The sequence below is a fragment of the Eurosta solidaginis genome, chromosome 3 (genome assembly GCF_040869045.1).
Source record: "Eurosta solidaginis isolate ZX-2024a chromosome 3, ASM4086904v1, whole genome shotgun sequence".
NCBI lineage: Eukaryota > Metazoa > Arthropoda > Insecta > Diptera > Tephritidae > Eurosta > Eurosta solidaginis.
In genome coordinates this window covers 283,713,647-283,729,719 of record NC_090321.1, presented here as the reverse complement: position 1 = coordinate 283,729,719, position 16,073 = coordinate 283,713,647, and the positions used below count along the sequence as shown (strand labels likewise).

At 36.1% G+C, this 16,073-nt stretch overlaps 1 protein-coding gene across 7 annotated transcripts in view; it reads right to left on the bottom strand.

Annotated features, from left to right (window-relative positions):
- The window catches only part of EDTP (Egg-derived tyrosine phosphatase), a 79,327-nt gene extending 63,743 nt beyond the window's left edge, over nucleotides 1-15,584 (bottom strand). The window contains exons 1-3 of one of the 7 annotated variants that reach the window (XM_067776794.1): nucleotides 15,344-15,584; nucleotides 14,983-15,223; nucleotides 14,221-14,403 (exon numbers count right to left, since the gene is read on the bottom strand). In XM_067776794.1, coding sequence (XP_067632895.1) covers nucleotides 14,221-14,310 — 90 coding nt within the window. In that variant the 5' untranslated portion in view covers nucleotides 14,311-14,403; nucleotides 14,983-15,223; nucleotides 15,344-15,584. Of the gene's footprint in view, nucleotides 1-9,420; nucleotides 11,029-14,220; nucleotides 14,468-14,982 lie in introns of those variants that run through there. The other 6 variants (XM_067776793.1, XM_067776796.1, XM_067776795.1 and 3 more) reach the window with 6 other exon arrangements.
- Nucleotides 15,585-16,073: the final 489 nt, after the last annotated feature.

Below are 16,073 nucleotides of genomic sequence, written 5' to 3'. Positions count from 1 at the left end.
AGAGTATTTTTGACATTACCACCAACGAATTACACAAACAAATTACATAGAGTTTGTGTGTGTATGTGCGCTCGTTGTTGCCACCTTACGGCTTCACCATGGCTATAGCATTGCCAGCACAATTCAAACATAAAGTATCACGTTTTCGTTAACGTTTTTAGCGTTAACGAAAGCTTTTCGTTTCGGTTAAAAACGAGATACAATTTATCTTGATAATTTCTTTATCGATAATATTTCGAAGTGTTTCAACGGAAACGGTGGAAATTTTTTGATAAACGATTAGCTTAACGTTAAGGTGCATCCCTGGTTATTTGTATTCAATATTTTACTTTTGGCAACTCTGTTCGATCGTCATCGTGTCGTGATCACGGTCGTTAAAAAACGAGTAATGATCGGCTGAAGGTGGTCCGCAAACGCATTGCAAAGGAGTATTGTTAGAGTACTCCAACATGAAGAAAATGGAACACGTAATCCAACAATTTTTGCAGGGTGTACATACATATCTATTTATCTTTTAAACTAGTTTTTCTCAAATTTGACAATTTTAAGAATTTAGCTACTGTTTCTATGTTCTTTATGTCACTATTACGGTTAACAACTCAACTTAGTTGGGTTGTAATTAAAACAACTCAACTTTAAGACAACTCAACTCCTGTTTGGTATTACGAATTACATCTTATTTCAGTTGAAGTTGAATTGATGTTGCCAACCTAAGAAAGTGATGATTTGACAGATAAATGAACAGCTGATCAACCGACATTTTTTTTGAGAGGTTGAGTTGTAATCTGTAATACCAAATTGCGAAATTTCAACCCAACCAGAGTTGAGTTGTAAACGGTAATAGGGGCATTAGTTCCATTTGTCGCAAATAGTTACATGGAGTGGTATTTCCAAAAACTTTGGCACGAGCGTTATGTAAATTGGTGCATTCGTCTAGAAGATGGACTACAGACAATGTACGGGTAGCACAAAACGGACATTGCGGCTGTGTTTCTCCTTTAATTATATGGCTGTGAGTTACTGTAGTGTGGCCGATTCGCAGACGTATAAACGCTTTTAAATCGTTGCTTAAAACTTTCTGTGGAAAAGCTGGTTTTTCTCGACTTATGTTGTAATTCTTGTAGTGGTGGTTGAAATTTTGCCATTCACTCAATTTGGTTGCGCCAAGATTTGCAATAAGCCGTCTGAAGTTTGGAGCCAGCATTACTTCGGAAGAGATCAATGGCTCATTTGTGGCCAACTTTGCCCTTTGATCCGCTGCTTCATTGCCTTTGATACCGACATGGCCTTGAACCCACATAATTAATTTTTATCATTTCTATTTTGTCAGCTAACATCGATCGAAACGATAGTGCAATATCAGATTTATTGTTTGCGTTATTTAACATGTATATTGCGGATAGGCTATCCGAACATATTATATATTTTTGTTTGGTTTCAGCTACATATTGCACAGCTAAGTATATCGCTAGGGCTTCAACTGTGTATACTGAGCAATAAAATAATTTTAAAAAAATTTTTAAATTAACGGTTTTATTGAAAACAACACTTACATGAAGTAATAATAATACTAAAAGCTACAAAATAATTAGGTAGGTCCTAGGTACTAGTCATCACACTCCTCATAAATCTAGGGCGTTGATCAGACAATTAAATAAAAGCGTTGGGCGCGTGAAATTTCTAAAAATGTGAGGCGTAGCATAACTTGATTAAAGTTCAGTTGGTCGTATATATGACTATCAATAGAAATTTGACGCGTCCAACGCTTTTATTTAATTGTCTGATCAACGCCATAGATTGATGAGGAGTGTAATGACTAGTACCTAGGACCTACCTAATTAGTTTGTAGCTTTTAGTATTATTATTACTTCATGTAAGTATTGTTTTCAATAAAACCGTTTAACTTAAAAGTTTTTTAAAATTATTTTATTTTCGAGTTTTTAGTCTTTATTTAATTGCCTATTATTTCTCATTCTATTTAGTTCATTTAGTGATTCATTATTACAAGGACTCTTTCCTGACAATTTGTTACAATCTAAGTCTTCAATACATAATCCTTCCAAAGACTTTGCTCGACTCTGCGCCACGTATGCTTGTCCCTCCTCCAACTCCAAAATATTTTGATGTCACTTCTACCGGACTGTATGTAATATTTGTTCCAAATATGAGCCAAATCGGACATCATAGGTCGCTTTCTATTCTTGTATGTATTATGTGTTCCAAATATGATCCAAATCGGCCCACAAATACGATTTTTGTGAATATCTCGACCCTTGCGCCACCTAGCGGCGATTTTTTTTTTCATAGGTAGCTTTCTATTTTTGTATGTAGTATGTGTTCCAAATAAGAGCCAAATCGGATCACAAATACGACGTTTGTGAATATCTCGATCCTTGCGCCACCTAGCGGCGATTTTTTCTTATTATTGCATTGTCATCGGTTTCTGAACTATATTCCAAGTTTCAAGCTTGTAGCTTATCGGAAATTTAAGTAAATTTCAATAACAAAATTCGTTCACAACGGCCGTGCATGCGGCCGTGCGGCCTGCCTGTCAAGTCAAGCTAAATACAACCGTTTAAAAACGAAGCAGATGTCCTACCTTTAACGTATTCTCGTTTGCATCGACTACCGCAAACGCAGTGACTGAATTTAATCTCGAAGCGCCAGTGTATAAGAAGTGCCATTCATCGTTTGCAAAGCCTGAGGCTAATTCCGTGAAGAGTTGTTGGTACACGACCGGGCTGGTTACACTTTTCCGGTGTCGGATTAGGTCCGTGCAAATAATGTCCTTAAAGCACTGCCATGGTGGAGGTTTATTATTTGTAGGCTTTATAGGGGTGGAGTTTAAGCCCAGCTCTCTGGCCAAAACCACGCACTTTGCTATCGTGGAGGGTTGCCTTAGTGGCCTCTTTCTTTTGGCTTCGGCTGCTGATAAATTGTAAATCAAGCAGTTATTGCCATACAGTACCTTCGGGATGAGTTTCAGCGTGCTGTACATTACTCGCCCACTTATAGATGGAAGTCCTGCTTCTGTTAGTACACAATTTAGTGGTGACGTAGGAAAAGCACGGATACTTCTTCGAGCTCCTGTGTGGTACGGTGATGTAACTAGTTTTAGATTACTTTTTGAGCAATGTCCGTAAATGGCTATTCCGTAGTCTATCTTTGACAAGATTAGTGCCTTTGTGACATTTATTAGTGTTGCAGTGTGTACAAAGCAGTGCTTGGACGAAAGATATTTTTTAATATTAAGACGTACTGTTAGACATTCTTTTGGATATTTACAATGGTCCTTAAACGTAAGCTTTTTATCAAAAATAACTCCAAGGAATTTTAGACTAGAACTAGTGGCAATATTTACATTATTTAAGCTTAAACTTATAGATGGGCAGATGTGCTTTCTACAAATGTGGAATATCTTACATATTTCAGAGAGGCACCTGACAAATTTGTCCAGATGGAAATGTCTACAAGGATATCGTTAAATTCTTTCTGTACTGGAGTGTTCTTTGCATTTTGTGAACAAAAGCACATCATCAGCGTAGATAACGTGAGATATCCTTTTGTAATTAGTGAAAATACGATTAATTTCATCAAACGCTATAACAAAAAAAACAACGGATAGGGGCGAGCCCTGTGGTATGCCGTTGTATAGCTTACGCGTATTTGAAAAACTATTGTTAACTTTAACAGAGAGTGTTCTGTTCAATAAGAATGCTTTAACGAAATTGTATATCTTAGAGCCGAATTTCCATCTGGCGAGTTGTCTTAAGACTAGATGAATTCCAATCCTGTCGTAGGCCTTTTCAAAATCAAGGCTAAGAGTGAAAACATGATTTTTGGTTGATACAGCGATAGAGATAAAGTTGTCGAAAACTAGGAGTGCGTCCATTGTTCCTTGCTTTTCTTTGAACGCGGTCTGGTGTGAGCTAATGCACTTATTTCTAGGTGCGAACCACATAATCCGTTTCGCAACGATTCGTTCTAGCACCTTGCTTAAACAGGCCAGGAGAGAGATCGGCCTATACTCAGAAACCTTCGTGACGCAGTCCTTTTTTTGAGTATTGGTATTAACTACAACTGCATGTTTCCACATCTGAGGGATAACACCTTGATCGATTATACTATTGTAGAGGTCAACAACTCTTTCTCTGACCTGGATAGGGAGGTTTTTGAGCATTGGGTAAGATATTCTATCCCTGCCAGGTGTTTTACCAGCCATTGTGGCAATTGTGACGTCATATTCAAAAGTTGTTATAGGACATTCAATTTGTTTATTAATTGATGAATAAGACATATGATATTCTACGTTTACAATATCATATTTCTGGTCTGAAATCTTTGTGGAAGTTCGAGTCTTTCGAATAATCTGACCATAAAGTTGAGAAGGGGTTTGCAATCTCATCTGATTCGTAAATAGGCCCACTATATAGTTTCTATAAATTTGATGAAGTGTGAATCATTTGAGCCTGTAAGTATTCTGATGTCGGACCAAACTTTTCTGTAATTTGAGGAAGGGTTTATGGATTCTGTAACCTCTTCGAGGCTTTTGCGCTTGGCTTCTTTCATTTTTCTCTTGAATAGAGCATTGGCTCTTTTATAATTCAACAAGTTGGCTTCTGTTCGGCCTTTGCGACAAATGCACCACATATTCTTTTTTTGTTCCCTTAGTGTGGAGAGGGTACTAGACCAGTATGGGATAATTTTTTGAAGGGGCTTTGAATGTGTTTGCCGAATTGAAAGGTGAGCTGCAGCTGTACGAATGGCTCTGTGCAGAGTAGCGGCTTCCTTGTTGACATTATTCGACTTTTCAGTTTCGATAATGTTTGGCAGGCCATTGTTTGAAATTTGGACCAGTCTGCTTTATCCGTTTGGAATTTCGGTTTGGGGGAGAAGAAGCTGAGCAGAGCTGCCGACCATGAGTTGTGTGATTACAGGGAAGTGGTCACTACCGTGCAAGCACTCTAATGTTGATGAAGTGAATTTTGGTGCAATTGCGGCCGAGCACTTTGTAACATCTACGTTAGTTAGAGATCTGTGCGACGAGAAGTGGGTTGGCGCATTGTCGTTCAGGACGATAAGGTTCTCTGTGAGAATGAGATCCTCTAATGTTCTTCCTCTCTGATTTGCTACATCTGAACCCCATAGAGGACTCCACGAGTTAAGATCACCTATTATAATGACGTGGGTGTTGAAAGTAGGAACTAATCCTCTTAAGTCATCTAGATTGAACGTTTGCTGTGGAGGGATGTATACACACTCCACAGTAAATCTGAAGCCTAAATCGATTTCAATGGCGATTGAAGAAAGTCGCGATTGAACAGGGATATATTTGTGTGGGATGCCTTTTTTGACAAGGACCGCGATACCTTGTTTGCCAGAGGTATTATGGGGTAAATTGTGGAAATAGTGTTATACGAATTCGAGATATTTGCGGTTTTGTTCGATGGTAGATGCGTTTCCTGCAGCGCTTTGAATGATGGGGAGTACTCTTTGATTATGAGTTGTAATTCGTGTGAGTTATGGAAAAGTCCTTTGATATTCCATTGCAGTATGCCAAAGTGCATTTGGTAAAAAGGAGCAAAGGTTTTTAACTAAAACTAAACAAGTAAGGACGGGACTGTCTTCGGCTGTGTCAAAGACTTCATACCGTTCATGAATGGGGCTGAACAATAATCTTATCCCGTTCGTAATCTCCAAATAATCGGATGTATAAAATAAGAAATATACAGTGAACAGATGTGCATACCTAAACGACTTTTAAGATAAATATAAAATAAAAAATGGCAAAAAACCCCCTTATCTGAACGATCGGTTGTATGGGATATATATTATATATAGCTCCGATCGAAATGATTCTTACAGGAAATCTTCTTTGATATATTAGAATATATATCAGCAAGTTTCACGTTTTAATATTGGAAACTAAGGGAGAAATGGCCAAAAATCTTTCTATCTGAACGATCGGTTTTATGGGATAGGTATATACTATATACATACAACTCCGATCAAAATGATTTTTTCAGGAAATCTATGATATATTAGAATAAATATCACCAAGTTTAACGTTCTTATATTGGAAATTAAGGGAGAAATGGCTAAAAATCTTTTTATCTGAACGATCGGTTGTATGGGATATATACTATATATAGCTCCGATCAAAGTGTTTTTTTCAGAAAATCTTCTATGATATATTAAACTATATATCACCGAGTTTCACGTTTATACTTTCTAATTAAGGGAGAAATGGCCAAAAATCTTTCTATCTGAACGATCGGTTGTATGGGATATATACTATATATAGCTCCGATCAAAGTGTTTTTTTCAGAAAATCTTCTATGATATATTAAAATATATATCACCGAGTTTCACGTTTATACTTTCTAAATTGCGGCAGGCACGACCAAAATCGTCTTATCTGAACGATCGGTTGTATGGGAGATATATGTTATAATATATTGAGAAGTTGGTGCTGCTGAGGTGTTGGAGAAGGTGGTGGTGGTGGTGTTGCTGCTATCGGATGATAATGGAGCTTCTGTTTCTTTGAATTTGAGATTAGTAAAGGTGAATCTATTGTTTTCTTTAGATAGGGTGCTAGAAGTACATGATTTATCTGTGAGATTCGAAGTTACTGGAGAAGTGCTAGTTTTATTACCGGTTGGTGGATTTAGTTTTGTAGGGTGGTTTTTGGTTGCGCCAGCATAAGAAGTGGGTGATGAAGTTTGTGGGAATTGTGCGAGGTACTGTGACCTTGCCTGCTTTAGTGTGCATTTTTGTTGATTTTTTATTTTCATAATTTCCTCCTTTTCATAATGCTCCTCTTCACAGTTGGCGGACTTTGTGCGTGAGCAATTCTTGTGGCTATGGAGAGGTAAACTTCAATTTACATATAAGGGGTCGTTTTTGCAGTACTTTGCTGTATGTCCTAATAACTGGCATGTTTTGCAGCACATGGGACTGGGTATGTACTCCCTAATTTTCACTTTATGCCACGAAATATCGATAAACTCTGGTAATTTATACAAATCAAAGGTTAATAACACCACACCACTTTCTTTTGACATATCGTCGAATTTTTTAAATTTGTAAACTGGGACCACCCCTTGGGGCGCCAAGTTTTTCACTATTACATCTTCTGGCACGTGGCTTAGGTAAGGAGCATAAACTGTACCTTTGACAAAGTTTAAGTTCTCGTGATATTTACATTTGATTTCACAAATTCCTGCTAATTGTTTAGCTGCTAGGAAATTTGGGGAACCTGTCTATTTTTCACAAGGAGCAGGTGGCTTCCGTCTCTAAGCTCTGATATGCTGATGATATCTTTGCTTATGATTTGGAGCGATCTTTCTACTGCAAAGCATGAGAAATGCGTAAGTGGTTTGTTTTCGTTTATTGCGGATACCACAATGTATTTCGGATTTCTTCTAGCCTGGACTGGATCAGGTAGAGAAGGAAATTCGCTAAATTTGTTTCGCTTTTTTTCAGATGGGGACTATTTGCCAAAAGGGCAAACCTGTTGTCCCCCAGGTTAGAGGCCCGGCGGGCCATGACGATAAATCTTACACCAGCACTTGATACCCTTAGCACGTGTAACTTGAAAAGTTATGTGAAGGATAATAGAGATAACTGTTACATAAGCTTGGGTGAACATAGATATGAGGAATGTAATGAAGTAACTAACCCTGTCTGTGGCAATTGTGTGGACGCTAATAAAGATCTCGGCTTTAAGCTAGACACTGGACATAGCATATTTAGTAAAGAATGTCCGGTCTACCAAAGAAAACTCGCGATAGAAAAGCAGCATGTAGGTTACTAGCAATCAAACCAAATATCTGAAATATATAGAGGCAAAAATATCAAAAAAAAAAAAATTGATTTATGTTCCGAACGTGCAAGTACGTGAGCAAATATTACAAAATAATGGTCTATAGGTCTATTTTGGAACCGAACTTCATATATTGCCCTACAATTTTATTTACGTTAGCGGACTCGAGCATTAAAAAACTACAGGTGAAGCAAAATAAAGCTTTGACACTCCAATACACGAAATGCTTAATAGCCTAAATTGGCTGAGTGTAAAACAACTCACTGTTTACTACACTTTAAAATTTATACATAATATCATAATAAAACAATAAATAAATTTTTCCCAAATTATTAAATAAATTATAAAATTAAAAATTGCTTCAAATAAATGTTTTCATACATTTAAAAAAGCAATATGGGCAATCCCCGATTAAATCATACAAACAGACAAAATTGGTTAATTCGTTGTAGTTCGATAAATAGAACAAAAAAAACAGCAACAAATACCAAAGTTTCTTTGAAAACCGCCGTACCAGCAAGCATAGCTTTGACACATAATTGCATACGAAGTATGCAATGTGTAAAAGATTAAAATATGCAAAAGAAGGCAATTGGGAAAAACTTTACAACTAAGGCATGACGTAGCTGAATGCGTTTGTAACCATTTCAACTATCGTAGGAGTGCGGGTTCGACTCCCACTCCCGGGAGAAAAGGCTTTGAAGAGATTTACAAGGTATAATCGAAACAGCTGTCGCCTTGTCCGTCCTGATGTCACGTTCTTTAAATTTTTCCCAAATTATTAAATAAATTAGAAAGAATTTTCATTTGCCAGCTGTAAGATCGGAAATCGACAAAAAATATATATATTACGATGGAATAAGAGAATACAACGAGCTACCGAATGATAAAAACAATGTCGAAATATCAATCAATTTAAGAAAGATTTGTTCAACTACTTCAAAACAAGGCCTTTTAGATAATTTAATGATGTAAAAAAAATCAATTAGCAATAACATAAAGAGATCTCATAGATGTAATTTTAGAAATTTAAGAAATTAAGTCTACAAGACTGGAAATAAATAAATAAATAAATACAATATCAGACCACGAGACAATTATGTTCAGTATTAATATCAAAACTGAGATCCCAAATAGAACGCTGTCCAGAATAACATCATGGGAAAAATATAGTAGTGAGAACATACTAGCACTACTAAGAAACGTTAACTTTTCAGGAATACTGAATCAAAATCTGAATGGCATGGTCACGTACATAGACTTTTGCAACAGTTAACCTGCGTTAAAGAAATAAATATTAAAATAAAAAACAAGTGGTACGATTATGAACTGATAAATTTAAATAAAAGGAAATTGATGGCTTACAATGCTGCAATAATTAACGGAGATTGGTCTGAATACAAAAGCATCAAAAAAGAATACTAAAAATGATAAAAATAAAAAAAAAATAAATACCTGGAGCATAAAATTATAACAAAGAGTGTTGACAGTAAGTTAATGTGGAAGTACTTGAAGCAAACTATATGCTACTGTCACTGGTATATACCGCAGGTCGATACACATATGTATGTATATACACGCGACGGGTTACTTACGTTTTCAGGATGCCCGTTTTTATTAAATCGTACACAAAAGTTTAGTATAGTAATGATTTAGAAGTTTAATATAATTATAGAGAATTAATATTGTTTATTAAATACAGATCATGTATTATTAAATGTAATTGATATCGCACCGCTCGTACTACTTATCGTCGGATGTCTTCGTTAAACTCTACTGGTGGACTTTTGTATTTCTAGGGTTGCCGTGTGTTTGACTAAGTGCATTTTAGGAGATTGACAAAGTGGTGCATTTAGGAGTAATAGGAGGTATGAAACAAAGAGGTGGATTTCAGGAATTGTTCAGTATGGACTTATAACGTGTGACACTACCAAGATATGAAAGATAATATAACGGTGATACAGCACGAAGGTCAGCGTATTGATGATAAAGACCGTATAGCAGAGGTGTTAAATACATTCTTTGTGGAAAGTATAGTGCAAATAAATGAAAGCATTGAGATAATTGAGAACAACGACTGTAATCACTATAACATTAACACTTCTATTAAATTTGCTGAAGTAAATACAGAAAATATAGAGGAAATTGTGAAAAGCTTTAGCCACAAGATTGGAGGCAAAAAACTGTTAACGGAGGGAGTTATTAAAGACAATATGCCTTACTTAGGTTATTTCTACTCACTAGTCGTCAACGAGAGTTTAAAAATAGGAGAAGTGCCGGAAGAATGGAAAATAGCAACAGTAGTACCTGGGAAAAAAGTAAAGAACACCGTTTAACTTGAAGAACTTAGACCAATAAATACCTTGACAAATACTGAAAAATTTTTAGAAAGAGGTAAAAAAAACCAACTAATTGAATATACTGAAAGAAACAACATTATTATTAAAGAGCAATCAGGTTTTCGTGACAAACACTCTTGTGAAACAGCTCTTACATGGGTTTTTTCTCAGTAGAAAGAAGATATGCGAAGAAAAAATACTATATTAGTGGTATTCATTGACTTAAAAAGAGTGTTTGAAACTATTGATCGGAACGTGATGGTAAAGAAATTGAAACGAATTGGAATTCAAGGTGTTGAGTTGAAGTGGTTCGAAAGTTTCCTATTTAATAGAAAGCAATATACAGTGATTGATGAAGCAATTTCAGAAAGCGTGCCGATTAACATAGGACTTCCACAGGGCTCAGTCTTAGCGCCAATCCTGTTCAACGTATACATAAATGATATTACCTCGCCAATTAAGAACTGTAAAATAAAACTGTTTGCAGATGATGCTCTGTTGACAATAAGGGAAGAAAATATAGGTGTGGCCTTTGAAAAAATGCAGGAGGACTTAAATTCTCTCTACATTTGGTTGTGTAAAAATAAGTTAATGGTAAATGTGGAAAAAACAAATTACATGGTTATATCCACATCATATAAACTAAATTTAGAACCACATACTTTAGATATAAAAAAGCGAAACCATTAGGGAGGTAAAGAAATGTAAATATCTCGGCGTCATAATTGACAATAAATTAAAATTCTGTGATAATGTTGAATATGTAGTGAGTAAACTCACAAAGAAAATTGGATTTATGAAAAGAACATGCAAATATTTAAAAAAGAAATATAAAATACTAGTATATAAATCCATCATTGAACCACATTTTATATAACTATTGTCCCAGTGTTTTGTTTATCACATGACACAATTATTTCATCAATGCTGAACACTTAAATGGCTGAACGTAAAACAACTAATCTCCTTTCACACACACAATAAAATATATATACAACATTAAGACCGGAGCACTTCCGGACTACCTGAGAGAACTTAAGCTACAGCAGTGATACACACACCTATCCTACTAGAGATAGACACAATTTCGCATTACCACGTCGCCAGACAAAAAATGCAAAGCTAGATCTGTATTATAAAGGCTTGAAAATGTATGAGCTACCTGTAGATATTAAAACATGTAATAATTTGAAGAAAATTAAAAACCTATTATATAATTATTGTAGAACATATATTTAATTCGAATTATATAAAATCAAAAGGATTATAGGCCATATGGCTGTGAATAAATAAATAAATAAATATTTGGAACAAATATTACATACAGTCCTTATTTACAACATTGACGTCCCAAATGTTGACCATTTTGAACATCCACGTCAATGGCACTACGCTACCGCCTGTCTTACACACCAAAATATTGGGTGTGACGTTCGATCAGGATCTACATTTTGGTGAGCATGCACCCGCAATTGTACCGAAAATCCAGAGCCGTAATAAAATCCTCAAATCTCTTGCTGACAGTACTTGGGGGAAAGATACAAGAAACGCTCATTACCACTTACCAAGCAATTGGCCAGCCGATTGCATGCTACGCATTCCCGATATGGTCGCCAAACCTAAAGACTACTCACTGGAAGAAGCTACAGACCTGCCAAAATACTGTCCTCAGAACCGACACGGGTTGTCTTCTTTTGTCCACAGAACACCATCCACATAATGAGGCGAGAATGCTCCCCATCAGGGAGAGAAATTAAGTGCTAACCAAACAGTTCCTGGTGAATACCCAGAAACCTGGGCATCCCAACAGACATCTGATTGATGAGCCAACACCCCCCAGGGGCTTAAGGAGTCATCTCCGTAAGCATTATGAAGAAATACGGCACCTGAGAACACAGCCGTATGAAGCCAAAAAACACAAGCAAGTCCTCAGTGAACTCCACCAACAGGCGTCGGACCTCTATGTCAGGAATTGCCCGGTGAATCCTGTACTCAAAGAACAATACCCTAAACTTGAAGAAGAGGAACGCACACTCCCCACGGAAACGCGAGTCACTCTAGCTCAACTTCGTTCTGGATACTGTAACAGGTTAAACTCTTACCTATCCAGAATCAACCCCGACATACAAAATGTATGCCCTGCTTGCAATGTGTCCCCACATGCCACCAACCATCTCTTCAATTGTAATGTGGAGCCAACGCCTCTAACACCCATCTCATAATGGTCCACCCCTGTTGAAACAGCAAGTTTTCTTGGACTCCCGTTAGAGGATATTGATGACAATTTGTGATCGGTCACACCTATTGGATGGGGCGAAGCACTGCTACAACAACAACAACAACTACACAGTCCGATAGAAGTGACATCAAAATATTTTGGAGTTCAAGGACTTATATTGTAACAAATTGTCAGGAAAGAGTATTTGTAATATATTTAAAAAAAAAAAATTTTAGCTAAACGGTTTTATTGAAAACAATATTTACATTAAGTAATATCATATATATTATTTCTAATTACTGTTTTTATTTACGGGTCCTTTTTTCGTTCTTTTTTGGAATCCAAATCTATAAATAAAGTTTTAGTTATAAAGATAGATATTCGAGCTAGTGCTTTTGTTTAGCTATATTTTACTAAAATAATTTGTTAAAACAAATGATTGTGAGCACACAAAGAAATCTATTTGTACTATGGCACCATTATGAATATTTGCACTGCATTACCGGCAGTTGCTCCCATACGTTTAATTGATTGATAGAACAGCTGATTTCTGTTGATATTTGATAAGAGACTTTTATATTGGTTGCGCAAGATGCGCATGTGCCCGGCTTGTTAATACTAAAAGCTAGAAAATAATTAGGTAGGTCCTACATAGGTACTAGTCACCACACTCCTCATCAATCTAGGGCGTTGATCAGACAATTAAATGAAACCGTTGGGCGCGTAAAATTTCTAAAAATTATTATGATTAAGGTTCCGTTGGTCTTACTTTTGACTATCAATAGAAATTTGACGCGTCCAACGCTTTTATTTAATTGTCTGATCAATGCCCTAGATTTATGAGGAGTGTGGTGACTAGTACCTAGGACATACCTAATTAATTATTAATGTAAGTATTGTTTTCAATAAAACCGTTTAACTTAAAAATTTTTATAAATTATTTTTTCTGAATCATGTTTGTCTATCCTGGATAAGGAGAAATAATAAACCCCCTTTTATTTCTACATCATACAAATATTTAATCTTAATACGATGTGATAGAAGCAGTCTGTTTCACCAGGGTTAAACCAGCGTTAGAGGTGTTGGTTCCATATTACGGTTGAAAAGATGGTTGGTACCATATGGGGAAATGTTAGATGAAGAACTAATATTGCGTGTGACCGGTTTGCTAACGAGTACACAAGAGTTTTACTTATTACAATATCTATTGAACTATATGAGCCAAGTGGATAACGATCTATCGTGCTTTGAAATCTCGAAATGCGCTAGATGACAAAGGTGACTGGAGTGTTTTTCTAGGCGACCAAAATCGTAAGCTGAGATTTTACGTTTACCAACTTATGCCAACTGCAAAAAAAATGTAGATACGGATTTTATTTCGTCCAAGACACACTGAGTGCTTTAGTTTTATACAACACCGTGCATGTATGCGATTTACACCCATATAAAAGTGGGTTGGCTGTATAGGCGGAATTCGATGAAGATTGTGATGTAGGGGCGCCAGGAACGTAAAAGAAGTTCTATATGCCGGCCGCCGAACAAGAAACGATATCTGGTAGATACCAACATATATACATGCGTTTGTGACAACGCAAAAAAAAAACGTGACTTTTATGAACATTGAGTGAGTACGTACACACGTATGTATGGAGAATGGGTTTTACGCCTAAAATCGCACCACGTTGCTTCACTTTATACATCTAGCTGACCATATTATACCACCTGCGATAAGTGCATGATACATACATAGAATTCACGTACCTACATCAATATAAGCAGCCAAAGAAATAAGGTGTTAAAATATATGTTAAGGTATAAGTATTGGAAATTTTTCTTACCAATGATCCAGGTTCGGTTGTCCCAGCATCGAATGCTTTTTTAGAGAACACTGACAGCAAGTCAGTCAAATCAGATTCAGCAATTTCCATATTAACGCTTTGCTATTATTTGGTGGATTTACCATTTACCAATTTGATATTTGCTCGACTTTTTAAGTTTCTTTAATTGCGTTTAAGCACAAACTTTGGTAAAACCATAAGGGGTTAATTTTGCACAGATATGTTAAGACACAAAATATGGGTAATTCTATACGACAGCATGACACTGCTAATAAGCGTCCAAAAATATCGAAAGAGGTGTCAAAAGACGCGTATTAATCTCGACAACAATAATCCGAAACCGGAAAATAAGAATTTTACCTCTGCCCGGAGATATTTGCAGTTAAAGTTGGCTCTTTTCTAATGGTTGTTGTAACTAGTACCCACAAAAAAAATTGTGAACGCAGAAGTACATCACCGTGGCGGTAGCCACGGTTATACCACCCACCTGGACTTGGCATGGCGTAGCCCAGGGTAATCTTTTATAACCGCGGCCGAAGGGCACCAACGCAGAAAGGTGTTCTGCGCAAAAATACTATGGATTTCACCCCCGGTTTCGGAGGGACCCACGGGTCTTTTTTCAGTTTTTCGTTAATATCTTTTGAACGAGTTAAAATATTATTTTCCGGTTTCTGATTATTATTACTGTTGTTAAGACGCGTCGTTTGACCTCTCTCGATATATTTGGACGCGTAGCAGTGTCATGCAGTCGTATAGAATTACCACAAAAAATTTAACTCTTCTTCAGACTACAGGCATTGGATAATAAACTCCGACCATTTGTTGGTATTAAACGGTGTCAACACCATATCGGACTGTACTGCGTTAGGCACAATAATTCATTTCACTTCTTGCTGCCTTCTGATATATGTATGTACCTACATAAATACATTAGTTTGTAGATAGGTAGGGGTGTTCATAAAATTTTACTTTTCCGTGGATTTTTGTTATTCTTCAATTTTACCTTCACAAATATTTTTAAATTTATACAGATAACTATATATAAATATTTCATTAAGCTATTTTATTTGACGTAATTAGAAATAATTTATTTCCTTTTTGCCTTTCTACTCTGCACACATACAACGATAGTTCGGGAAGACTTTTTTAAGCAAAGCGTAGAAAATTTCCGGACACATATAAACTCTTTTCAGTTTCAGTAAATGAATGCTGCACTTTGAAATCGGCTGATAAAAGAATATTATTGTGGATATCGCCTTATAATTTGCTGATTTTTTACAAAAACGTTTTATTTGCGTTTCGTTGAAACAACGTGGTACAAAATCACACAATAAATTCCTTCGTTGGCAAACACATAAATGAGAATAGTGATGGAACGATATTTCATTTTTGGTGATTAAATCCCCGTGAATGAAAAATCGCTAATAGCTATGGCATGCTATCCAAATATATCAGTGACTGGCATTTTGGCAGCATTTCGCAAAAGCGATATTTCTTCACTCGGCTTTGTTTACTTTTAGCTAGTTTGCTCTTTCAGGCGACTTTATTTTGAATTGATATTTTTATAAATGACGTTTTGATCTAGTTAGCTGCGAAAATTTGGGTGTATTAATTTATTAAAAATCCCTTTTAATACCGAGTGAAAGATGAGAGCAAATTATAGTAAACAAAGCTGTGAAATGTGGCAATTTTATGAGCCCATAAATGATTTGGGGTTGATTCATCTTACATTTAAAAACTAAAGCATTTCCAATGAGCAAGATTTATAAAACAAAGATGCATAGACATCTATTTCAGCTAGTTTCATCTCATTGAGTGTAATACGAGACTGAACACAATGTCGTCAGCCAGTT